This window comes from Netta rufina (genome assembly GCF_964035555.1).
Source record: "Netta rufina genome assembly, chromosome: 5".
Lineage (NCBI taxonomy): Eukaryota > Metazoa > Chordata > Aves > Anseriformes > Anatidae > Netta > Netta rufina.
The window spans coordinates 26,563,381-26,590,198 of NC_140128.1; the positions used below are offsets into that span (position 1 = coordinate 26,563,381).

At 39.9% G+C, this 26,818-nt stretch overlaps 1 protein-coding gene across 1 annotated transcript in view; it reads right to left on the reverse strand.

Moving 5' to 3' along the window:
• AVEN (apoptosis and caspase activation inhibitor) overlaps positions 1 to 22,348 on the reverse strand; it is a 97,296-nt gene extending 74,948 nt beyond the window's left edge. The window contains exons 1-2 of the mRNA XM_084287837.1: positions 22,022 to 22,348; positions 673 to 853 (exon numbers count right to left, since the gene is read on the reverse strand). Coding sequence (XP_084143963.1) covers positions 673 to 853; positions 22,022 to 22,282 — 442 coding nt within the window. The 5' untranslated portion in view covers positions 22,283 to 22,348. The remainder of the gene's footprint in view (positions 1 to 672; positions 854 to 22,021) is intronic.
• Between the last annotated feature and the right edge of the window lie 4,470 nt (positions 22,349 to 26,818).

Here is a 26,818-nt window from a genome sequence, read left to right on the forward strand (position 1 = left end):
ACTGCTCAGTATGAGTTTCTAAAATAATCTTAGGTAACTGTGCATCTTTGTGCACCTGTCCATACTATTAATGTATAGCTATTATATATACACATATATTTCATTTATACATACACACACACACATATATATATATATAAAATCATCACAGGCTGCCCTCCACCCTTTTCTTCTATTTCATCTTATTTTAAAATGGGAAAATGACTGAACTTCACTATCAAGGAGAGTAACACTTGCTATTCATGCACACATCTGTACAGCACTGATTACAAATCTTTGTCAAAACAAACAACAGCAAGCAGCTGCTTGACTGCTTTGTTGTGTTTAGTCATACCAGCAACCTTTTTTGTTTTCAGGGAAACAACCAAACAACTCAGATCAGCAAGAAATTCACCATCAGCAAGAGGCTCAAAGTAACTGCATGTATTCAGACCCATAGTTTCAAGACAAAGCTATATATGCGGCAGTCCTGTTTTACTCCCCAGCTACCATGACTCAGTGGAGTCTGTATGGGCTCCCAAAGCTACTCCCATGGAGACTTTGAAGACTCCTAAATAGACTTAGGCAGACAGAAGCAGTATTATAGGGCCCTGTTTCATCATTAAGGAACAAGAGCCAGAATATTTCAAGTTGTAAAGCTAAAAAACTCTGTACAGAGTATAAAATGCTTACCTGCTGAGCTAAGCAAAACACTGAAGTCTGTTCCTCTCTGCGATTCCCCACATTCGTTCTGTCCCTCTTTTTCTGCATCCTCATAGCGGCTCCAGTTTGAAAAAATTTTTCTTCTTGAGTAGCTTTTCACTTCTCTCTCTTCTTCCTCTCGTGATTCAGTATCATCATCATCATCTTCTACCTGTAGCATTTTAACAGACAGTGAAGCCATTACAACTCAACAGTATTTATCTCAGTATTTACATAGCTGCTGATACAAACAACAACCACAGAATTCAAACCCAGAAATACAAATCAGCCTGGATAAGTAGCCACCCAGTCAAAATTTTAGAACTAGTGCTACCATCTTTCTGAACTATATGCAATGCCATTATTAAAAGTACCCTGGCGAAGCTTCGTACAGGGGTCAAGCAGTGACACTGATGCAAATTCTGCAGATTTCCCTCCTATTCTGGAAGCCCATGGCAAACAGCTCCTTTTGTGACACCGAAAGCAATGTGTGGGGAGCAGAACTAAGAATTCAGCTGCAACATCTGTCCAAGTATTGCAGTGATACATGATAATTGAATGAAGTGATGTTTGTAGAGCAAAATTGGATGAAGACAACATAACAAATTCTGCAGAATACCTGGATAGGGTTATCTCTGTAAGAATTTCCATTTTAAGCAAGGCCTTAACTCAAGTACTATTGAACTAATATTAATTGGAAAATTATTGAAATAATTCAGTAATTAATTTCCTTCTTGAAAGCCATTTCACTGAAACACCTGTGGAAAAGTTAAATAGACTGTTGGCAGTCAAACTACCAGCCCAAACGCTCAAAACATGCTAGGGCTAAAAGAAGTCACAGCATAGTCAGCTTCAGATTGGAGCTAAGCAAGCATTTGCCACAAGTACCTAACAGTGGAAGGCTCTCCCTGCCCTTGAGTCCTCTGTGCCTCAAAAGCCCTCCTCTCGCAGAGCCAGCTCAGCTGGAACAACCACCACTCTACAGACAGAAGGGCTGGCTTCACAGTGGGAGGAGTGCACAGCCGGCAGGGGGAGAATGAAGAGCAGCTGGAAAACCTGTGCATGAGATACCTTCTGCAAAGGTCTAAAGCTCTGAAAAGGTTGAGTAGGGGAGTCAAGAAAGAAGAGATTCCCAGCGTGCCTGCTCCCAAACGTTCCTACTGACAGCTCCACTCTCTTCTCTCCTTTGCTTCATCTCTCCTTTTTACAAACCACTGTGCTCTGCCATACAATCTAACTAATTTTGCTGTCCCAATAGTAAGTGCATTCTCCATGACCAGGGCAGTAAAATTTAAGCTTGTCTACACTGCTGTAAAGCTTAAAGCCATCTCCACTCAGTGTAAAACAATGCTAAGGGCAAGCTACCTTTCTGTAAGTCATTAAATATCCATAAACCAAAATGCGCTTACAGCTCACCATCAGACACTTGCTTTAAGGAGGACCTTGGCTTTGATAGTTTAAATGAAACATAATCCTGAAATAAATGTGAAGAGCAATTATTTATATTAAATAGTGCACTTGTAAGTGAAGAGTTACAACATCTTGTGCAGAAAGATTACTAAAATCTCCAAAGGCTTAAATAGTTACTGTCTTTTTTTTTTTTTTTTTTTTTTAACATACTGGTATAAACATTGGACAAACTGGCATAATATCCAAGTAACAAAATCAGAAGTAGAATAATGACTTCAAGAAAAACAATCCACCTATATTCATAAAGCAAGCTTCTTTCATCACTTTGGGAACAGCGTCACTGGTTAGGAATAGCATGAAGGAATGTGAAAATCATCAAAGAGCATAGGAACAGACTAAAAGCTATCATAATTGTACAAATACATCCCCAGACGTCAACCCCCTGACAAGAGGGAAAACATTGCATGCACTCTAGTTGCTTCTGTTTAATTTTTAGATAAAATCTTTTTCTTTCTATCCATCAGATAAATACACTAAAATAGTTGTCGTGAACAAACAGGTGGTTGCATGAGCAAGGGGATAAAATCACAACTCTGCATTACCGAGGACTGATCCAGAGCTATAGTTTCCACAGAACAAAGGCCAAATCCACTTATATTAAGATAGAAATCAACTTTTTTCATTTCTTTCTTTTTTCCTCCTAGAAATTGAATGATTTGCTATAATCCAGCAAAACCTAATGGAATTCAGTGCCCCAAATAACTTGGATGTGATACAATTCACGAGTCAAAGCAATGATACAATTGTGTTTTACTTCCTTTTTAAGAAAAGATCAGATCACCTGAGGAAACTATTGTACTACATTTAATTACTAACTATAGACCTGTTTAAAGGATTCTCTCCTTTCAGACATCAACAAAATCAACACATGATTATCACCATTTTATTTTAACAAGATTCCATTACATGAATATGTATTCATATGTTTTCTTTTAGGCACGAAATACTTCTGGACTATTTTTTTTTTTTTTTTTTGCATTCTATTATTAGCTATGTTAATTAGCACACCTCAAGTAAATTGCATTTCTTAGCAGGTAAAATGTTAACTTGAACTTTAAGAAACGAGCCACAAATTCTCATAAGTGTTAACAGGCACTGTGGAGCCTAATTCCTGAGATTTACTTTTGAAATGAGTAAACTTTAAATACCAACCTCCTTACTCCTTACATCTCCAATAACTATTTCAAGGAAAATTTTACATAATGCACTGTCCTGCTACAAGATAAAATTGCAAATCATCACATTTGAATATTCAACTTTCACACAACTTAAAGATGTGTTTTCACCATGATAATTAAAGATTATAAAAAACATACAAAGAAATTGCTGATCAGTGAATCTTCAGAAAATTATTTGCTTCTACTGTCTCATGAGACAGCTACCAGGTAAGAACCTCTGAGGTAACAACCTCAGAAACACAAAAATAATAATCCTTCATTACTTTCCTCTTATCTGCCTATTCAGCTAGACTATACGCTACTGTTATCATCATACCTTACTTAAAATGAGTCTTAATCAGTACAAAGCAGGCATCTATCCTTTATACAATGAAACAAAATACCTTCCCCATTTCCCATTCTCAAATAACAAATGATACAAGCTGAGACAAATTCTTGAAGCTAACTCAAATATAACCTTTAAAAGAGTATTACTCAGATAAGGAGAAAAACTTATTCCTTTAAACAGTTTTGAATCACATGTACACATTATTGCTCAGTGCTACAATGCACGATGATATCACAGCAGGTACAATATTTGTCTGCTGTGCCTCTATTTCAGATAGCATTATATGCATTAACATTTGCACATTTCACTGACATTTTGAAAGTGGGGACAGTATGCAAAAGCCCAGCTGAACAACACCAGGAAACCTTCTGACAGTTTTGTCTGAGTGTTGATAGAAGGACCCTTTTGCCAAGGATGTATTTTGAACATTTACCAGAGCCCATGACTCTGCTTTCCTTCTGAAGGAAAGCAAAATGCACAGCACACAGGTCCCTAATCTGCAGTCTCTACTACAGCATAAGGCTATTTTAGTACACCCTCCTTTATACACTAATTTTGCCTGTGGGGTTGGGGAAGATACGGTACCAAGAAAAAACAGGAAAGCAGGCCTTCTGCTTGACTTTGCTCACAGGCAAGAACACGCTGATGCACACCTTTCAGGAAGGAAGGTGTCAAAACGAAGTAAACATTATTCTGAACAGGCCATTTCCCATGGGGTCAGCCTTTGGCACTTCCCTGGAACCCGAAGTGTTTGGGATCAGAGCAAGGCTGAAGTACACAATGGCGGAAGTGCAGCAGTGACCTCCTATGTCCTGCTCCAATTACTCAGCCACCCTTCAGTGTGAGTGCCGTCCGTCCGAGCACGTTAAACACAAACACTCAGCAGGAACTGTTGAACTCACAGCCCTTTTAAAAAACTGACAGCGCGTTAAAAGGCAGTGCTTCCGTTAGGGCTTTCTAAAACTTTCTAAAAGATTTTGTACGTATTACCTTTAGGAAGCCACGGGAGTTGCTTAGAGCCCTCTTCCTGTTCAGTTCTATCGACTTTCTAAGGAAAGTCTAAAACATTTAATCTTTGCTGGTTCTTACAATGTTCTGCTGTGGCTTGGAGGAGCATAGAAACAACACGTGCTCAGTTCACCTCTTGTTGGGCCAACTGCCCTTTGCCATTATATAGCTTTCAGACATCATTACATTTTTCCTTCTTGCTTATTTTGTAGCATTTCTCCCAGTTCTCTCCCTGAGTGTCTCTTTATAAAAGATCTGAAAACACAGTTTTGAGGTTTTTCCCAACAAACAGCAACAGCCTATGCCAACTTCCTGAGTGAACTTCTGTCTTGATTCCCTCTTCCCTTCTGGGAAATGGCTGTAAGGCTCTGGCCAAGTCCTACTGACATTCAGGCTTATCTGTCTCAATGTCAATTTCTCTTTTCATCAGGGTAAAGGTCTAGTGAGACAAAAGGGAAGTATCCTATGGATTGAATCTGCCCAAGACTACCAGCTGTATAGGGTATGGGCATGCTTACAATGGCATCATGCAGAGACAGTTCCTCCTCTCCCCTTCATCCCCATTTAAGCAGTATCTCTTATAGTCAGAATCTCTCAGATGGACTTTGTAAGTCATAGGGTCAAAAAAACACGTATAGTTAAGCAACCAAGTGGTTCACTATCTTTACACTATAAATTTTTTCACAGAGTAAAGTCCGTATGCAGAGGCTTGTATTAGTGCATTGTGTAAGTGCAGTAGCTCGGCTGTTGTTAGCTACTGAATGGTTCCTCTAGCCAGACAAGTGCAAGTGTGGAAAACTTACAGATACACTGTAATGACTTGACCTGCTCTTGAAGACATACCTGCTTTTAATTATAATGTTGAAAGTTATTGCTGGTATAACGAAACAGGCGCAAGACGACAGCACCAGGAATTAACTCAAGACAATATGAGTATGACACAACCTCAGAAAGATTTCATTTTTGTAACAGTGTCTTTTTTAAAAAACCTTAAGGCCACCACATTGTTCTGTCTACCTACAAGTATTAACAATAAATTTCTGTACAGAAAAGAAAGGGCAAGTTAGAACAATGACAGAAACAACTTCAAACAACATAAAAATAAGGTCAGTATGAAGGAAGAGTATAATACAATCCCTCCCAAACTATCCTTATTTAGTGCTCTTAATCCAGACTTCAGAAAAGCAAATGGAAGATAAGATGTTAAAATTTTCCTGAAAAATAAGGTTTTTGCAATGCAGTTATCTCAACCATAGCTTCTTTCGGAGACAGAAGAGAATATTTTGCAATAACACTCAGCAACATCTGCCAAAACTGTGAGCTGGTATATCCATACTGAGTTGTTTTTAATAGGCACCATAGTCACAACAGTCTAACCAAAACCACACTGTGAAAGCAAATGTAGTAATCTTATCCACCAAATTATTTTGCTCCAAAGTACTTGCTTATACTATCTACAGCATGCAAATAATTGGAACTGCATAAAAACTTCAAGTGACTTTTCTCATCACCAGAGAAACCACCTCTAAAAATATTTTTTGCACTCAGTGAAGTTACAACATGATCAAGTGCCAGGAGGCTACAAGTCCTACTTCATCTTTTTCACAGATCATTATTAATATTTCCACAAGCCATAGCCACATTTTGAACAAATCTTACGCCTCAGTGAATTGGAACAACAGCTTCTATTATGAGCTAAATCTCTCCCTCAGGCTCACTGAGCCAAAAAAGAAGCCCCACAGGCAAACAGTCTGGTTATTTTGTTTCGAACTACTGATTTAAATGGTAGACTATCTTCCCTTTCAAAGAACTAGAAAAGAACCCATAAATCCTTATATTTATTTTCCCCTGCTATCTCAGAAATACGCCTGTAACCTATTAGCACACGATTAGCTGGTTGGTCCTTCCAACCCGCAGCTTACAGGGGAAAACTGAAGCAACCTCTGCTACGGGTTCCTTTAAGTCACGCCACATCAGTTTCATGCTGCAGCTTCTAAAGGCGTGGTTTGAAAACTGTTGATTTGTAGATTTAATACATTTAATAATCATGCAATGAAAAATTACTACCCTATGTTCACAGCAAGAAAGTCTCAAAAGCTCTATTCCCTAGTATTGGTAGCCTTGGGACTTTGGTAAAGCCCATTAATTAAATATTTATTTAGAAAAACACAATTCAAGATTTTGCTCGTTAGATGCAGGATTTTCCAGGCTACAAAGCCACCAGCTAAACTTTAGCTCTATCAAGTTAAAACTCCAAACTGAAGGATGGGGAAATAAGAACTGGACCATTATAACTGCAGCATTTATTCTGCACTAATTGGGGAACTCAGTAGAGAATCAAGGAGCTCCATTAACTCTGGAAGTCCTTTCGCCTCCCTTCCCCGTGGCTGAGCCATGCTGGGAGCAAAGAGCCTGTAGGAAGCTTGTCCAGCTGCTGTTTATAGATAAAGAGGCTTTTGATTTTCTAAACTTGCCAAGCCCACACTTCTCCACCAATGGAAAAGTCAACTGTATTTTTTCTTAAATTCAGTGGAAAGGATTATATGAAAGTTACTGGCAACTACATAAACGCATCAAGCAATTTCTATAAAATTGTCTCATGGACCTGCACAAAACTTGGCAGCTATGTTACTTTCAAACTTACAGTAACTTAAAAAGCTGAATGTTTTTCTTACAAACATTCAGCCAGAAATACAAGTATAAACATAAAATAAAAGACTCCATCTTGAAAGAAACAGGTTTCAAGTAAACCTCACAAAACAAGTAGATCGCCACAGAGGTTTTAGCTTTTTCAGTTGGAGTACTGATTATTCCTACATACAGGATGTATTTTCCAAAATCAGAGCTTTTATACATCGCATACATGTGGATACACATTTGTGAATGTTTTCACATATTCCAAAAACAAATCATATTTGGTATTTTGGATAGGCTAAAGAGAATCTCTACAAAAAGGTAGTTCTTACCAAATCTGCCATTCATAAATAAAAGCATCCTGAGCTGGAAACTGACTGTATTCACAAATGGAGTCAATTCTTATGTGTTGATGCCATAGAATGATCCCATAGTCTCAGCTGAAAGGGACTACAAGAGGTCATGTTGCCCAAAATCCTGCTCAAAGGAAGGTCAAAACTTAAACCAGACCAGCCAGGTGGGTTTTTTTCCACTCAGGTCTTGAAAACCTCCAATAGCATGCCTATTTCTTAGTGTTTCATTGTGTTTTGTTCTAGCACTTCTAAAACTGCAAACACAGTTGCATGAACAGCTTCTACAGAAACATGTAAAGAACACACACGAAGAATCCTGTAACATCAAAGGATCAAAGTATTCTGAGGGTATATATCAATCACAGCTGTTCAAGAACAGGCTTTTTGAAGGATATTGCTACTTTGGTAGTCTTCATCAGTCACTGAGCAAGACAGCCTCTCAATAAACATCTGTGTTATACACGGGTATATTGAAAAGCTTTGTATTTCGGCAACTGTATCAACAATGAAAGAAAAGTATGATAAATTATGTAAAAAGCATGCTCAAAACAGCATCCATCTGCAGAACAAATTAAAAATTCAGTCTTGATTCTAACACACAAAGGCTAATTCATAAACCTAACAGAGCCTGCCCAAAAGAGTAAAGTTTAGAAAACATTCTGGCAAGCCTAATGTGTATTTAACACCCCCCACATGTACATAGTTTTAGAACAAACCCAATGCAAATTCAGCAACTCTGCCAAGATCAAAACCAAAATGTTGAAGAAGTTTCAGGGTTTCTAGCTCAAGGAAAAAATATATGAGAAAGTTTGAGTGGATCAATTTTTGCCACAAGAAAAAAAGATGACACTTTTCAAAGACTGCAGCCATGCTACCTTAAAAACGAAAACAATTCTCCAAAACTTATATTATGTTTGAATACCAAAATAACTATTCCTAACCTTTACATTCAATGTATTGGAAAACACGGATAACACCTAGGAAGAGTTCTTAAAATCTGAGTCTTTCTTTTAAACACATCTATTTCGTTTAAAAAAATTAAAAAAAAAAATAATAATAATAAAAAAAAGAGCAAGTAATAAGGTCTAAGACATTATTTTTGTATGGATTTCAAAATATGAAAATAACTGGTGATATTCACCCCCCACTGCTCTATTTTCAATTGGCACAGCATTAAAGACAAATATTTGAAAGACACCAAATAGAACAGAAGTGTTTGAAATTGTACAACTAAACTGGCAGAAAATTAATCAATAGCTTTTTCTCTCATTTCTAGTGTTAGCCTTCCACCAGTTTAAGTCCATGTATCAGTTCACGGCAGACAAGCACAAACAATAGACAGACAGGCTGGAAGCCTGCCGTAAGACATGGGCTCTGGAAAGCAGGTCCTTCCTTCTTATCTGGCAGCACCTACCCGCTAGTTTGGCCAACTGTACTGATAAGCCACATCCCGTGTTTTAATTTCTTGCAGTGTTAAACTTGGTTTTTCAAAGCCAATTTTGTTTTCTGCTTTCCACTAACGACTTGCGGATTCCCTGTTATTATCCCTGCTCCACAAAATACATGTGGGCATGGGGATGTTCTTTGTTGACTTTACATATTTTTATATAAAATATGTAAAAATATTTACACTGATTGGCAAAACTTTCAGCATGAACTTTAGAACATTTGTGACTTGATTTTAGTTTCCTTTCTCACTTGCTTCTTTCAGAAAGTCAGTGAGTCGTGTGAAATCCGTCATTTTAGAGGTTCAATATACAAGTACTGGTGCTTGGTTCACTGTGAGAATTTTTTCTATCTTGAATTTAAATGAAAACACCCAACATCTGTCACTTTTTCAGATCAACTATCACATAATAATAGCATATTGCAAACACACAAGAATATTCACATGATAAAAATTAATGCTGTACAAGGAGATACTCTAGTAATCTAAAGCCCTAAAAAGGCAGTACATAAGAAATTCAAAAGGAAAGCTTTCTGCTTTCCTCCCTCTTTCACCATGTCTGCATCACTTTCGGTAGCATAGTCTCTAAGTTTTTCATCTTTCATTACTAATACACTGCTATTTTCTAATTGTAATTCCTCGTGCTACTAAAAAAACCTCAGATTTCTACTACCCTCTATCAACAAACTGGCAGACCCAGCCATGACACCTTTTTTTAAATTAGGTTGCATTAATACATTTCTGCTGTAGCAACAAAGCAATGGTTATTCAGTGACAAATATCCTCTCTGGGGGATACTTCCAGAAAAGGGTATCAAACCCAAATAATTTTGGGGACTAATACACAGACACACAGCAAATCAGTGAACAATAAATTATATAAAAGATGCTAAAGATAAAAAGCAGATTGCCTAACATGCAAATGAAATGCATATCTATACAGATGAATGAAAAAAAAAAATAAGTCACTGAACAAACAAGCAGGACGTATGCATTGAATAACACTGATAAAAAAAAAAAAAAAGAATTGAGTCACACTAGACAAAATACATGTTATGGCAATGGTACTTAAAAAAAGATACTATTCTCAGCTCTCAGGGTTTTAAACAGCATTTCTGAGACCAACTGAATGGTCTTGTTATAAATGAAGTCTCAACTCAATCTGAATTTAGTAATATTTATAAAAGAATATTTATAAATGGTATAAAAGGCAAGTAAGCAGTGCTGGGTGTGCGGGGAGTCTACACTCCACCAACACGCACACGAACATCAAACATTCTAAATATACAGAACACTGCTTTACATACTAAACCCGAGTATGCCTATACATACAATCAGGATTGGTAACAAACAATCCTTTAAGTTCCATGACTTACTAAACTCGAGTACGCCTATACATATGTACAATCAGAAAAGGTAACAAACAATCCTTTAAGTTCCATGACTTAACAGTCTCCATTTTCCATTCCTTTTGAACTATATATCTTGCTTTAAGCTGTCAAGCAACTCGGCCTTCGGGCCTTATGTATCCCGTTCTTCCCAGATCGAAGAAAAGCATATCCATCTCCTTTTCAAGGCCAATAGGGCCTGGGTTAAAAGGCACATCCAGGTCACCAGAGGGTGTAACAGCAAAAGCCTTCGATGGCTGTAGCAGCAGAGGGGCAATGGTGTAGCAGTTGGATCAGTAAAGGAGCCCGCAGCTCCCTCACTGTCTGGCAAACCACACGTTTCTGACTGTGGTCCCACAGGGCTCTTTAAGGCCTCAGAGACTGCTCACCAGGTGCCGAGCAATCCCACTGTAACCTTGTCGTTTACAGAGTCCCACACCTTGACCTCAGTTTGGTCCCATGTTTCAGGATCATAAACTGTCCGATTGTTAATAAGGAGAATAAGCTGACAGTCTTTGTTCCTAAGGACGTATGATTCCCCATAATGCGCAACTGCTTACCAGCGAGGGGCAGTTGTGTGTGTGTGGGTCCGCTTCTCTCAGCTCGAGCTTCTCTCCAGCTCTGGTGCGTCTATTTCCAGCGACTTTCTGTATGAGCTTCTCTGAGCGGTTTGCTGAGTTTGGCCGAACCCATCTTCATGAGGCGATCAAAGTGCCTGTTCCCGTCCTGGTCTCCATTCTGCTAGCCTGCTCTTTTTCATTTCTTCTTTCTACTTCTTTATTGATGACATAACTTCATCGTGTTGCCTTTTTTTTTTTTTTTTTTTTTTGTCTTGAGGGCAGGCTCCCCTCTTATACCCTTCTCCCCACAGCAGTTCTTTTCAGACCATAATATCCCATTTAAAGCTCTTTAGTAGTTCAAAGACAGCCCAGTTAGTAGCACAGCTCCCAGAGCACTGTCTCCTCCAACTGCTGTACTAGAACTTCAGAATTAATGATAAGTATGGTCAGGGGTTCTGTCTACATATTCAGATATCAACGTAATACTGATTAAAAAAAGTGTAGGCACACCACACTGTCCTGATTCGGTCAGAAACAGAATTTTATACCCTCAATATGTGACGTGCACTTGGTCTCAGAGCAGTCACCCACTGCAGGCAACAGGAATACAGGAATTTATCAAAAACACCCAACAACTACATCACCACTGTACTAAAAAAAAAAAATGCGGATCACATACATACTCATAAGAAAGAAGTTCAAGTTCAGTTTGCCCTGATGATCTGACAATAAATGGTGATGAGGACCAGTGGGAAGTACCAAAACAAAGCATCCCGAAGGGATTTTGTCCATAAATAGAATCCACGTTTATTCAGCTACTGCAGAACTACAGCGTTTTACCCAGAAAGCGGAAATAAAGTCAATTCTTTTATGTGCACAAACACATTTCAAGTTGCACCTCCCACATCTCATGAGAATTCAGTGGCTTAACATCACCTGCAATGGGCAATTTCTCAGACCTGCTTTGTACAGCAACCCAACGCTCCCTGCAGGAGAAAATGACCTGTAGCATACCCAGCAGGCAGATGCCCAAACACCACACACATACACACAAAACAAAAGCAAAAATCACTTTGCATCAATTCTTTCTTTCATTCCTGCTCTATCTTTATGACAGCATTAATTTTCTGCATAAATTACAAAAAAGACTGAAAAGAAGGACTTGAGGGAAATTCATTTCAAAGTATTTGAAGTCCAGTGGTAGGCTGCTTATCTGAGAAATTAAAAAACTTGATCGCTTTGTATTTGAAACTGAGCAGAAAGCAGACCACAACTTGAACTTTTTCCTCTTCTCCACATTCTCCAAATCCTTCATTTCATTACTGATTGCAGATTCAAGCCTTTTCATCACACTCTCTCTGCATCTAAAACAGAGTCTGCGTGTCCACTGACTGCCATTTTACCAAAAAGCATCAGTGGTAATAGTTCTGTAATCTTGTGAACAAGCTGTTACTAATGTAAACTGGCAGCTACAAGGATGATTTTGCCATACATTTTGAGGAAGAGACGAAAATAGTGCATTACTTCATTAAGAGAGATTTTCTTTCTGCCCAAACAGCATTTTACAGGGGCTAACAAAGAATGCAATAAGGCAAGAAAATAGACAATTATTATTGATAAGTGCATCAATATGCTTTGCTGTCTCCCTGAAAATAATTAAACCACTTTTCATTATACCTCCTCCTTCAGGGTTGCACATTATTTAGATAAGATTTTTTTCCCCTTCCAATTATTCAACAGAAAACAAGCATTTGTAAAAGTCACTTCATTGCCATTCTTGGCAGGCAGCTTAAACAAATCAGTATAAGAATTTGCAGATCCTTCTGCTTTTACGTGGTTTAGTTCCAGACAAGTGTAATGAAATGTAAAGACCAAAAAATTGATATTTAATATTTTGTGCATTGCACCTTATGATTTTTTTAATCAGTATTAAAAAGAGTAAATAGCATTGCCAAATATTAAATCCGTTCCACTATTTAGTGCCATACATGACACAGTAAGTTTAAATTATTTTTTTTTCCAGAAGCACTGGTTGGGAGGTCATATACATGTTTTTATGTTCATAATCTTCTCATATTACCATATTTACCTGTTTGGGCCTTTGTAGTGAGCCTCCCGTGACCTTTATGCACTGTCTCTCATTAACAAACAATTTACTTCCTTACCTAGCCATCACATCTCTTCCAGTACAAATACAAGTTTATATTATTAACTGATTTTTCAACAGTTGCCAACTGAAAAGGAAAAAGCTAACATATTTTTTCTTCTTTAGACTAAAGAAGGAAGAGCCTCCAGAGAGGTTTTTTCATGAAAAGAAAAAAAAAAAAAAAAAATCCCTGCAAAGAGTAATCCTCTTCACTAGTTTGCTCTATTGGTGACCTTTAGAGAGATCTACCAAAGCTAAAACGAACCTTAATTAGCAGAAAGGGCAACTGGGAGAACAGGTAGCATGAAGAAAAAAAGCTTTTATTCTTTACTATACTGGATAAGAATTTTTAAGAGATTGATGAAATCCTAAAGACTGCTTCATAAATGTTGTATACTAGCACTCATCACTTTGGGTTAGCTAAAGATAGAATCTGCTATAGCAGGGACACATTATTTTCTGAAACTTCTATTTAACATAACAGGAATGATGTGCCATTTAAAAGGAAAAAAAAAAATGAAGCTCACAAGAAAGAGGTTTGGTTTTGAAGTTTCTGCCTCAAACTGTTATTGTTCTTCAATGCTCACAATGCAAGATTCTAGAAGTTGTCTTACTAACTTGAACAGCAAAAATTATATATGTATACATATATTTCACCTTAATTTTTCAAATGTCTTGTGGGTAATTCAACCAAATTAGTCACATGACTATAACTTTCAGCTTCTCTAAATCCAACATGCATCAAGAGATAAAGCAGTGAAGAACCACTGTCCGAGTCTCCAGTGCCATAAAAACAAGATGTTAAAATGTCATTTTATGACTGCTCTATAGAGTATAATTTTTAAAAGTGAGAGCTAGCACACAGTAATGTCCTGACCTTTAGGGCAACTCCATTGTGAAAAAGCTCCAAGAATCATTTAGAACTTGCTGAAAATATGTGCACATCCAAATCGCCAACAAGGACAAGGACTGGGCTATACTCGTTATCCACAAATTCCAGGACATTATGTGCACTTCATGTCCATACTTACAACACAGTTTGCACTGTTTGCCAGACCTAGGTGCACTTTGCATATCTACAGCCCAGTAACTGCAGAACTTCAAACGCAGCTTGCAAGTGGTGAGCTCTGGTCAGTGCTGAACTGCCCAGACAACAGGTGGACTACTTCAGCTTGGGTCCCACCAGGAGGGGAACTACTCTGAGTCCACTAGTATCAAGCGTATCCCAGGCTAATTTGTACAAATATATATATATATATATACACACACACACAAAGACACATACTCATTCTTGACAGTAACCCAGTAATGAATATGCATCCAATTAGCAACAACAAAATACTATGAGCCAAGCCAAAAACACTGAAGGAACAAACTTCTCTCATTAGCACAATTTGGTTCTGAATTTTACCTCCACAAATAAATTGCACTCTGGGACAATAAGCTTCTAACACCCTTGCTAACTTAAGGCTGAAGTGGAAGGAAAAGAAATAATGAGTACGGTACCATTTAAGCTTCTGTTGCTTCCACAGGCATGATGCCTACTGTTACAAATTAACAGGAATATAAGTCAGTGAAGTAAGCAAAGCAGCAAAACCTGAGTAATAGAGCCCAGAAGAGAATACAGAAAAACAACAGCTTAGTTTGTCAAGCAACTGGAAAAAACTCAAGCCATCAAAATATACCAGTGACAGTGCAATAGCCATGGCCCAGAATCATTACTCTGCTCTCTACACGTCAAAGACTCTGGCTATTTCAGAGTTAAAGATAAAGCCTGTATAGTTATCCTCTGGGAAAAGCAAAGCAAGAATAGAAACAGAGCCTTGAGGCAAGGTTCTCACATACTCCAGCAGATTCACTGGTTTTACTAGCAGGATGCATTAGTCAGTCTACCTGCTGAAGAGTTAAAGCATTACTTTAAAAAAAAATAATTGTAATAATCATGAAATACCACATGCATGTTAAAATACAGAGGAATGGCTCACATGAAAGGGAACTGTAGAAAAAAGACCTCTTTCCATGCCTTACCATAGAATCACACAGACCTAAAATCCTTTGATTATGCAAGCCAGTATGAAATATTCCTCTGTGCTTGCTACAAGGCTCCAAACCACCACTGAATCAATTATCTGTGATTTTTATGTTTCTTTAAAATACAGCTAAGCCTTCTGATGGCTACATAAGGCTATGAAGCACCATCAGGCTGGCTGCAGACCCCCAGCAGGGCTCCCAAAACTACCCAGTTACATTCATGGGAAAGCTGGAGCTCTTTTAGAATTGCCTTTGTGACAATAGAACTGTTACTTAGTTGAGTTATAGCATCACAGAATAGGTTTTCAATTAGATTTCATCACTTCTAGAAATTTGTTGCTTCTTTCATCGCAACTACCTCTGATCTCCCATTTCATGTACCCAAACCAATCCCCTCACAACATTCTCCAGGACCACTGACACAATCAGAGCCACACGACACGAGCAATGTGCTTAGCTCGGAGTCCACACGTGTTCCCTTTGTACAACTTCTCTTGGAGTCCTGCTTAGAGCAAACGTTCGGTGGCAAGAAGTTCCACTGGCTCATACACACATGTGGCTTTCACTCACCCCACCATGCATTCAAAACACACCTCCCTGTGGAGAGAGGACCCCCACAGCTGTTTGAGCAGCAGCTCCTTACCCTGAAGGATCAGGCAGCCGCCTGCCCTTCCTGCTGGTTGCCGCTAGCACCACTTCATCATCTGCCGCAGCATGAGGTGGACCACACAGACCCTTAGGTGAGCCAGCTTAGTTCTTCCCTCAGGGTTGAAATTGCAGCTAAAGAGGATGGTGAGCCCTTGGGAGAGCTTCTCCAACACTCAAGCATCACCTTTTGCCCTTCACATCACATACCCACCACATCATATGTGATAATTAAATCTAAGTGATGGCAGGATGCAAAATTGTCTTTTGTACAACTAACAAAATATGGAGCTTATAAAGTCATTTGTTTAAGCTAACAAAAGGTTCAGGATCATCCCTTTCAAAGTTATCCAATTACTACCATAGAGACTTGAGGAAGAAAAGTGGAACAAAACCTTCTAAGTAGGTGAGGCAGGAAAACAGAAAGGCACGGCCTTTTCTTTAATGGAGTACTCCTATTCATGCTTCCCCCAAAATATCCTCTTTTCCAAACTGAAAAAAAAATTAAAAAAAAAAATCCTCTCAACTTTCCTCTTTGGTCGTAAAGAATAGGAATAGAAATAGAATAGAAATAGAAGTGTTTAGTTCAGTTAGAAGTGACCTACAAATTATTCTCCAGCCCAACTGCCCAGCTGCTTCAGGGCTGCCCAGAAGTTAAAGCACATTGCTGAGGGCATTGTCCAGATGCGTCCTGGAGGCCAACAGGCAGGAGCACCAACCACCTCTCCAGGAAGCCTGTCACAGTGTGACCACAGCAGAGGCACTTTTCCTACTGCCCAGCCTGAACCTGCCCTGGCACAGCTCTGTGCCATTCCCTCTGGTCCTGTCAACAGCTATCAGCAAGGAGAGATGGGCACCTCGCCCTCCATTTCCCCTCCTTGGGGATCTGTCAAGAACCCCGAGCTTATCCTTCAGCCTGCTCCTCTCCAGCCTAGTGCCCCCAGCCTCTCACCCTGCCGCAACCCGCAGGCCCAGATCCCTTTCTGCAGGGCTGCTCTCCTGACGCTCGTCTGCCAGCCCGTACCTGCACCCAGCATTACCCCACCCCAGGTTCTAAACACCTGAACCAAACTGCATCTAAACAGCATTTACCATCATTGAATTTCACACCATTTATGATTGCTCCATGCTTCAATGTACCTAGATCCCTGCGCAAGGCCTCTTGTTCCTCCCGGGTGCCAAGAGCACCTCCCCGGGTAGTACAGCCAGCAAAATCCAGACCACTGACAGGAAAGTTGAAGAGAACCAGCCTAGAGTTCAATACCCGCTCATCTATTAAGCTGCCAGTTGCTTTCTATAGAATTGCAGCAAAACCAATCGCATCTTTCTGCAGATTTTTCCTACTTAAATATAGTTGTGTAAAATGTGACCTTGAGCTACACCTTCCTGCAGTCTCTTTCTCTCATTTCTTGAGGCTGTGCTGAACGCCAGCTCTGCACTCCACCCTTCTGCCTTCCCTTCCTTAGCACTGCCTGAACATTTTGGAGCTATTTCACTCCTTCATCAGAATTATTAATAGAAATACTGAATGCATGCAGATACAGAATGAAGCCTTGCAGAATCCCATTTCACGGTTCAAGTGTCAAATCGGTGTTCGTTAAGAAGTCCCAACCACTTGTTCACACAGTCATCAAGAGACTTAATCTAAATCAATACACTCCAGATAAAGCAAGCCACACTTCTGTCAGGCAGATAGTGGCTCTTCACGCCTCATCGCAGTAGAGAAACTCCTGCGAAGGGAAGCTCTTCGCACCTCATTAGTAATTAAGTTCAGCTCCCGCATTGATATACATTGATCTAAATAAGTTTTTTCCTAGTTGCACTGTAGAACATGCATCAAAAGATACGTTGTTCTAGATATCAATTTCTTCTCCTATATGTGTTACAGTGCTCTATAGGAAACCAAATGTTTATGTATTTGAAAAAATCCAAGCTTTTGTTACTAAGTAGCTGCCTATGAACAGATTGCTTTTTGCAGTTGCTTAGACCATAAAGTTTCAGCACATACTAATGAGGAAAAATATATCTGATGCTGATAACATAAATTTGATGATGTCATCTTGAAACTGCCAAAGAGTGAATGCACGAGGCAAGAAAGAATGCACTAAAATCAATCTATTCTACTTCCACTTGCAACTGACACCCAAAGTCAAGAAAGGAACATCGAAATGGACCTGCCCATTCCAGCCGCAGTTCAGTAGTAGCATGCATCACATGCACACACAATGTATAATTTGTGATAACTGAAAGAAAGTTAGAAGAATATCTTTCTTAAACCACCCTCAGAAGGACGTAGCCATGGACCATCAAAGTAAACCCCAGTATCATGCCCACAAATTTAGCTTTTTTTTTTTTTTTTTTTAAAAAATAACCTATATTTTAGAGAGCTATCCAAAATAGTACATAAAGTACTGTAACAGTAGATAAAAATCAATACATAATAACAGTACAAATATTAAAAAAAAAAAATCAGTACAAATAACAGCACACAAAATCAGATATGAATTGTAAGCAAAGTAGAGGAGTTAGGATAAAAGGAGGTAATATTGGGCCAATTTCAACTGGATCTTTTACTTTGAGCATTATAATTTCACATTACTAAAAATGAATAATTGCAAATGTGTTCTATTTATTTAACATAGATTAGATAAGTTAAAACAGACAGAAGCAACATAAAATTATTCAAGCTGACAGATCTGCAAAGAAATCTGCCATTTGGTAAACCAGCTGGTCATAATCAGACTTCAGATTAATACTATTTTTGAAACAAGGATGCAAAGCCTTCAGCAGTCAAGCCAGTTAAATCAACGTGCATGCTAGTTATAACACTGAACAAGTGCAAGATCCTTTTTCTTTTTCACAAGAAATGAACACTTTTCTTCCCAGTTCCTAAGCCAATTCCACACTTCCATGAGAAGCAGAATCTTGCTTAAACAGCAGCGCTATGGAGTTCTTCAGGAAGCTATTTCCTTAATAGCTGATAGTAATTATGAAAGCTTTTAAGATTTTGATCCACATCTAAACCTACCATAAGAGTAAGTCTATTATTTACAAACAAGTAGCACCCTGATCTCCTTCTACATTATCATCCATCAGAGAGGGAGAGAACTGACTCAGCAAGTACCGGGTCTTGGCAGGATTTGAAAGGAGCACAGTTATTAGTAAAATAAAAAGAATTACAGCATGCTGTAGACAATATTGTACACAATAGTGTACAAACATATAAAGTGGTGTCCAGCCCACTGGCCCACAGAAACCTGAGATGCTAACATGCCACCACTGTGCTTTCTTATCCCTGTTGTACAGGTCAGAAATAACAACCTCCTGTAGCTTCAAAAACAGGATCAGGATCCACTAAATTAAAACATTGAAAAGACAAATTTTGAAGATGCATATTGGTTTCAAATGAATGCAAATTACTAAGGAATATTACTGCCAAAATATTATGCAATTTCACGCCAATTTCTAGCTCACCCTAAAAACTGGTAGGTGTTTCCAAGTGTTTTAATGAAGTTTGGTGTTACTAACACTTTTATGATGCTTTCCTAAACCCATTCACCTATAATTTTACTTGCATTTTACTGCTCTGTCTATAGCAGGCTCAACAAACCCATATCCAGTTATTTTAATGCAATTTGATGTAGATTTTGTCTTAAAGCTTTTCATAATTGAAGATATAAAAAAAAAAAAATCTCACACAACTAAAGGTCTGGTAATCACAAAGTACTTAAATATCTAGTTTAGCAGCAATCCTTTTATAAACAAATAAGGTAGAAATAAATTAAAAGTTATATTTTAATAACTTTAAATTATAATTCTAAATTATATTTTTTTCAGGATATAATACCAGATTATCTCAATTCTGATTATACAATGCTAGAAGAATCCTAATAAGAAAATTCCTCCAAAATGCCAAACCAACACCAACACTGGCGAAAGGCAGCGTGATCTTTCACATGTTCTACCCTGGAAAGCAAAAGGGATGAAATTGCCCTACAAAATCCTACATATTACAAAATTTCAGTGTCTCCCACCTCACTACTCCAGGGAATTTCAAGGCCCATTTGAAAAAAAAACAAACAAACAAACAGATTTTTCATAGAAGGCTGTGGGTTCCCAGCATACAGTCAGAAAAGTGATGGGATAAACCACTCACGCTACCAGTATTATTACCTAGCTCTCCAGGTATGAAATTTACGCATCACCACTTGAGAAACGCAGCCCCCCTGCAGCTAAAAACCAGCAGGGTTCCCCCTCACACATACTGCTTACTCTGGGTCAGGCTCCCTCTCTGCTGAGCTGGTGCACTTGTCTAAAACAAGTGACCTGGCTGAACAGAGGGAGAAATAAAATAGGTCAATTTCCTTCCAGTTAAGGGCTGGATCCATTCAGAAACACAGCTTAGCTTATATCAAAAACACTACAAGAGAACTCACATTACTGCATAGATGAAAAAATAGAGAGCAAGAAGGACCTCCGTTTCATAAGGGGTAAATGTTCTGACTAGCTCAGACTAACACTGGGCATCACCAGCTGCGGGTTGCCACAGCTGTTGACACTATGGCTAGATCACTGGGAGCACATCAGTAAATGCAAGGTCTGTGACAGGTGTGCTATGAAAGCATATGGTGCTTAATGCCAAAAGACTCCAGCACAGGAAAAGCATGATGCTTAAATATTGCTTAGCGGAGTTCTGGGAAGCCCTTAGCTCTTGCTTCACTTCACACATAGCCTATACAAACAAATGAAGTCACTGCGCTAGGCTAAAATGAAGAGCATAGCAAAGTCAGTAACACAGTGATCAGGCAAAATGTATTGTAAATTGCCCCCCGAAAAAAATCTTTGAACTGCTTCCTAAAATACTTCAAACAATAATCCAGATGAAAAAGCATTCATATAATGTTTGATTCCCTTACTGAGTACATCTTTTAAATTATGAAATGTGTCATGCTGAGACAATTACGGCACTACTGGAGAGAACGTAGATATAGATGTGTTTTAACTTGGTAAGAAACAGACCAACAACTCAAAATGTTTTTTTCAGCTAATACCAATACTAAACTTCCACCCTATGCCTCTGTGGCTCATGAGGGAGCACTACTGTTTCATATCCAGAATTCAAACCTGTCTGCACACATCAGTATGAAATCAGAAATCTGTATTGAGAACAAGTGAAATTGCCAACCAGTGCTCTAGGTAACTGTACCAATCCAGCTGCATTTTTCTCCTTAAAATGAGTGCTAAAATGCATCTGAATGCAGTGACAAGAGGCCAAATATTTTGTGATTTTTGAAACCCATCAGCATCCGTGGGTGTTCTAATACAGATAAAACATTGGCTGGGTCCAACTGAAGCCACGGCATCATAGAAGTCACAGTGAATCTAATCAACCTGATCCTGAAAATGGGGTAGCAGCTGGTCTGTCTACATTAGGACTCCCAGTGCTGCCAACACCAATCAGCATTAGGTTGGGATTGCAATCTTTCTGCCTTTCCAGGGACGATCATGATTTCTATGTTTCATCAATGCTAAAGAAAGCAAGACAATCTGAATGTCATACTGCCTAAGCACTTATCCCCAAATTAGAATATGCTATTATAAACTATTTTTTTAAAAGGTATAGTGTAGATCTCGTACTATGGTGGGTTGTATAAAGTGTTTTAACATCTCCAGAGCAAACTGACAGCGTAGTTGTGGTACAGGTAGACACGTCTGTGTCACCTTTAACATGTTACAACACTTTATATTTAGCCAAAGCATAGGCTTGGCGTGGGGTCAGTGACGGCACGTGTTCGGGTCCATCAGACACCCGCTCCGCAGGCTGAGCACGTCCCCGTGTTTGCACTGCCAGTACCGCTGGCTGGACGAGACACGCGCTCCTTTCAGCTTGCAATCAGCTGAGTCAAAAACGCTCATCAGCTCCTCATCTCTATTTGCAAACAGCGCTGCGCTTCCCAAACCAGGCTCGCGCTTCGCCGCACAGGCGGGCTTGGCCAGAAGCCCCCTCGCGCCTCCCCCCCCCCAGCACGCTTCAGCCACGCCGCGGAGCCCGCCCGGCCGCACCGAGGGGAGGCAGCGGCAGCGGCCCCGCCTCCCCCCGCTCCCGTGCCGCGGAGGGCGGGCTCTGCTCTTCCTCCTCCTCCTCCTCCTTACCCGCCGGTAGTGGTGGTGGGCAGCAGGCGGCGGGGCTGCCCCGCGGCCCCGGGGCTCTCGCCTGCCCCGGCCCCCGCCTCCGCCTCCTCGGTGCCCGTGAGCGCCGCCTCTTCCCCGGCCCCCGGCTCCTCCTCGGCCGTGGCCGTCTCTGCCGCTGCCTTCAGCCGCCGGCTCGGCCGGCCTCTCTGCGCCGCCCGGCCGCCTCCGGCCGTGCCGCCCGCCTTCCCTGCGGGGCCGGCCGCCGCCCCGCTCCGGCTGCATGGCCGAGCCGTTCCGCAGCGCTCCGCAGCGCACCGCCTGTGGCCGGGCCGGCCCGTGCCGCGCCGGTCTCCGCCTCCTCCCGGAAAGAGGCCGGTGGCGGAGGCCGGGAGAGGGAAATGGCGGCGCCGCGCGGCGGCGGCTCCGGCCTCGGCAGCGGGCCGGGCTCGCGGGAGGCCGCGCGGGCACCTCACCTCACCTCACCGCACTGCACCTCACCGCGCCGCCGCGGCCGGGTTACCTCCGCCCGGTCTTTCGCGAAGGGCGAGGAGTGAAAAAAGAAGTTGTCCACCCGTGCTTAAGACAAACAACCATGTATTCCACGTGTAGAAAATAGGTATCTTGCTCAAAGCTGAGTAAAGTTAGTGTTCTGCGTTACGGGAGGCAAAAAAGTGACCCAGTCCTGGCTGACAGCTGCTTGTATGCAAACCGTGTGACAGAAACCCTGAGAAGTGACCATGCGCACTCCCAAAGCATGGAGGATACAGACAGCAGACAGGGGGACAGCTTTGTCCCTTCTAGCTAGGCTAGTTTGTCCGGCTGTGTCTGAGCTACAGGATGGGCCCAGGGAGGTTCCTCAATTCCCCTCCATCACACGTGCTCCATTGGTTTTGACTGCACATGCTGTCACTTGACAGTACACATTAAAATATCAATCTGTTTTTGCAGAGTTTTTAAACCCAGTAATCCTTACAGCAAAAATGCTGCCAGAACTCCCACACTGTGAAATCATAGGCTCTAGTGTCTCTGCACTACCACTGCCCATGGTTAAGGGCTGCTTCTGGGGCACAATGCTCAGCAAACCAGTAAAATTAGCATTACTCCGGTGCCACATGCAAGCAAATAAATCAAGTAATGGGGAGCTGCACTAGCAAGCACGTTGCAGAGACATCCAAATGATTCCATGTGCAGCCAGCACAGGCCTGGCAGACCTAGCGCTGAGCTAGAGCTAATAAACCCTATCGAACCCAAGCTGTGCTTGCATCTGTGGCACAATTTATCTGTGACATGAACAATCTGCCTGCAGATAACTGTAAGCTGACTATATGCACAAATTTAACAACTCACAGTAATTAGTACTTACAGATAGTTTGAAAAAAATATCAGTAATATTTGGCAACAAATAGCAAATATCATTAGAACTCGTAAGTGTGAGGTTCATGCATCAATAATTATGAGACATAGCAAAGTCATGATATTGTACATGTGCATTTTGATTTTGTAATTTAATTTTGATCTCCTTATTATTATCATCTATTGTGATAGACAATTAACATAAATTATGTTACCATAGCACACATAAGACCCACTCAGAGACACTGTTGCCTTGAGTGATACACAAATAGAGAACAAAAGGTAACACCACAAAGCGTTAGCACGGAAGTATGAGACAAAAGATGATGCGGCATGAGGAGATGATGAGAGTGGTCAGAATGCCAAGAAGAAATCTTTGCATGCTAGCAGCTTAGCTACTGTCAATTTTTATAGGCATCATAGTAAAACAATCCATTAGGGAGGGAACATGATGATAATGAGAGTGCTTTACCTGGTGATAATGACTAAGTTTTTGTCATTGATTATAGAGAACTCATACCAAGCACAAAGAACAACACCAGAGAAAGCAAAATGTATCTTAAAAAAAAAAAAAAAAAAGTAGGTGAACATAAAGGCTTGTATTACTTGCACCCTGTTGCAGTAAGAGTTACACATAGAAAGAAAATAAGTAGGGAGGGGAATGTAAAAAGCCTTCAAAAAGAAAAGTCTTCACATAATACAAGAGAGAAACACTGTAAATAAGAACCACTGAGATGAGCTGTTAGCAGCTCCCCCAAATGTTTTATTTTGTCTCCCTTTGTGATGCACTTAACCTTCACAATACACCTCTGACTTCCGTTTATACATGAATTACAATTTCTATAACATATTATCTGTTGCCCCTACCAAAAGTCATTTCAAGCCAGGAACAATCATGTTGGGGCAATGCCAATTTCTACTCCTTTTGCTCTGTGGTCTGCAGTCTGTATAGGATAGCTTCAGCAGTCTTTCATCCTAATTCCTAGTTTTAGATGGGGCAAGAGAACTAAGAGGGGGGCATACTTGCTGCCTATGACAAAAGACAAAGCATCACAATTTCTATTCTCTATTATTGTGAGAAAGGTATCATCATTAGAAAAAAAAAAAAGGGGGAGGGAGTCAGAAGTTCAAACAATCTCCTATAATCATACGAACTGACTGCTCAACCCCAGGTGTTAGGCAAATGTAGAAGGCAGCCAATTAGAGGTTTATATGTGTGCCTGTTTGACATTCATAGCTCATGGTTTTTTAAGACCGTCTCAAGCCTTTCGTGAAATCTTGCAACTTTCCAAATAAGCCTGGTAGAGCACTAGTAGTGTTTCAGTTATGTTAGCTGTTGGGGCATGGAGCACATCTCCCTTATAGGAGCTCTGGTGACTAAGTTCAAGCTTAGCTGGCTGAGTCCAAGGTCAGCTCCTTCGTTGGTATGAGCTGTTATGAAGAAAGCAAGAAGTGAGGGCCTCCTTCTCCTTTTTTCTAGTAGACGTCTGTCAATTATAGAACCAGGATGAAAATTCTTTCCTCACTTGGGGCTTGTTAGGACTGCAGCGGCACTTCAACTATTCTTGGCTGCTAGACTGGCTCTTGAGGCCATAGGAGACAAGCATACAGATGGTCACCATGCATATATTATGATTATTATGATTATTGCTAGGCTGCAAGGCCTAAACATGAACTAGAATCCCATTGAGCTAGTCCCAATATGTGTCGTGCATAAACAGAATACACTTGTATGAACATCTAAATATAAGACAGGAGTTGACAAAGAGACAGATACAGATGGAGGAGCACCATTTTGGTTAGTATGATAGCCAGTGATAGCCAGTACACCAGCCAGCTTACCATTATTGAATTTCATCACAAAAAGAGATAATCATTATGGAGTGTTTGAGGAAGAAATAGGAAGAAATATGGTATACATTTGTGGATATGTAGGAGATACTGAATAACAAAAGTGAATGAAGGGGAAAATTAAATTAAAATACAATAACATAACACAAAAGGACAATGAAAGAAAATTAGATGCTTTTCTGAAAATTCAACAAGTGGCTATAAAATATTGATATATTCAGCAGCCAACTACTTGGTACAAAAATAGATGATGACAAGTGGGAAAAGGACAGGCTGTGAAAGCTTGCAGTTAATGCAAGACACTTGCCAAGACTGAATAAAACAATGTTTTGAGAGTTAGGATGAAAGATGAAAAAACAGAGTAGGGGTATGGATGGATATAAAGAACTACAAAATAGAGATCTTGTACAGAGAAAATCCTGAAGACTTAGAATTGGTCTTTAATAAGTGACCTATGTGATAATTTTAGCTGAACCTATACCTGCTGTGAAAAAAGGGGATCTTCTTACCTGATTTTTACTGGCTAGATGCCCAATAAACAAACTACTAATAATTTATCTTCCATTTCTGACTTTAAAATCTAACAACTGTATGATTATTCCGAAATTATACAGCCTAACAAGATTAAGCATCAAACAAGTGATTATCATCATCTGATATGATGGAATGACTTAAAAAACATCAGAGATCTGTGAAAGAACCAAATTGCCTAATTTAGGCATGCATTTACAGGAATGAGAAAAAAGCAGTGAAGAATTACACCGTATTAGAGAGACTGTATGAACATCAGAGATGTATTCATTAATAGAGTGACAGTGGTTCTGTTTTTCTGCTGCATATGCAATCTACAGCATTAAATTGTTTTTGTTGCATTATTTGTCACTGGTGTCATCCATTGATGATTCCTCTTCAGTTTATTCCTTTCTGTCTTGAATCCTATCATTCACTCACCAAACTGCACTTCCACACCTCACCAGTCTCCCCTGTCCCAAGATCTTCCAATTAAGAAAAGTCCTTTCTGCCTCACTTACTTTTCCAAAAATGTATTTGTGGCCTTGCCTACTTGCTTAACTCAAAAGTTCCCCATCCACTGCCCCAAGCACTTCTAACACCCGATTGTTTCCCAATGCCAGCATGGTTCCTTTCTCCCCATGCATCCTCAGTTCCCTCTTTTTACCTTTCTATTGATGGTTTCAAAACAATGACTTCCCTAAATTTTCCAAAGACAATTTCTGAAATCTTGACGTGTCTTCTACAAAGTACTGTAAGGAACAACACTGTCACTCACTGTCTCATTACACTGCAAAGCTTTAAATGTCTGTCTCATGTAGAGTGTCTCCTAAGGTATTCTAAATGTAAGAGCTGGCATGATTGAACATCTTATGAAACAATAATTGTTTTGATTGCATTTAGAAATGTCATAAGATGCTAGAGTACATTGTCCTAGAATATACACTTGTGTGTTTTACTTATGTTCACATCTGTAGAAACAATAATCACAATGCAGAAAGAGAGCACAATTTAATAGACTGCTTTACAAGTGTTTCATGGTAACTTTAATGGAAGTCTATGCTATTTAATGAGCTTCTTTCTTTTTCTCTCACTTTTTTTTTT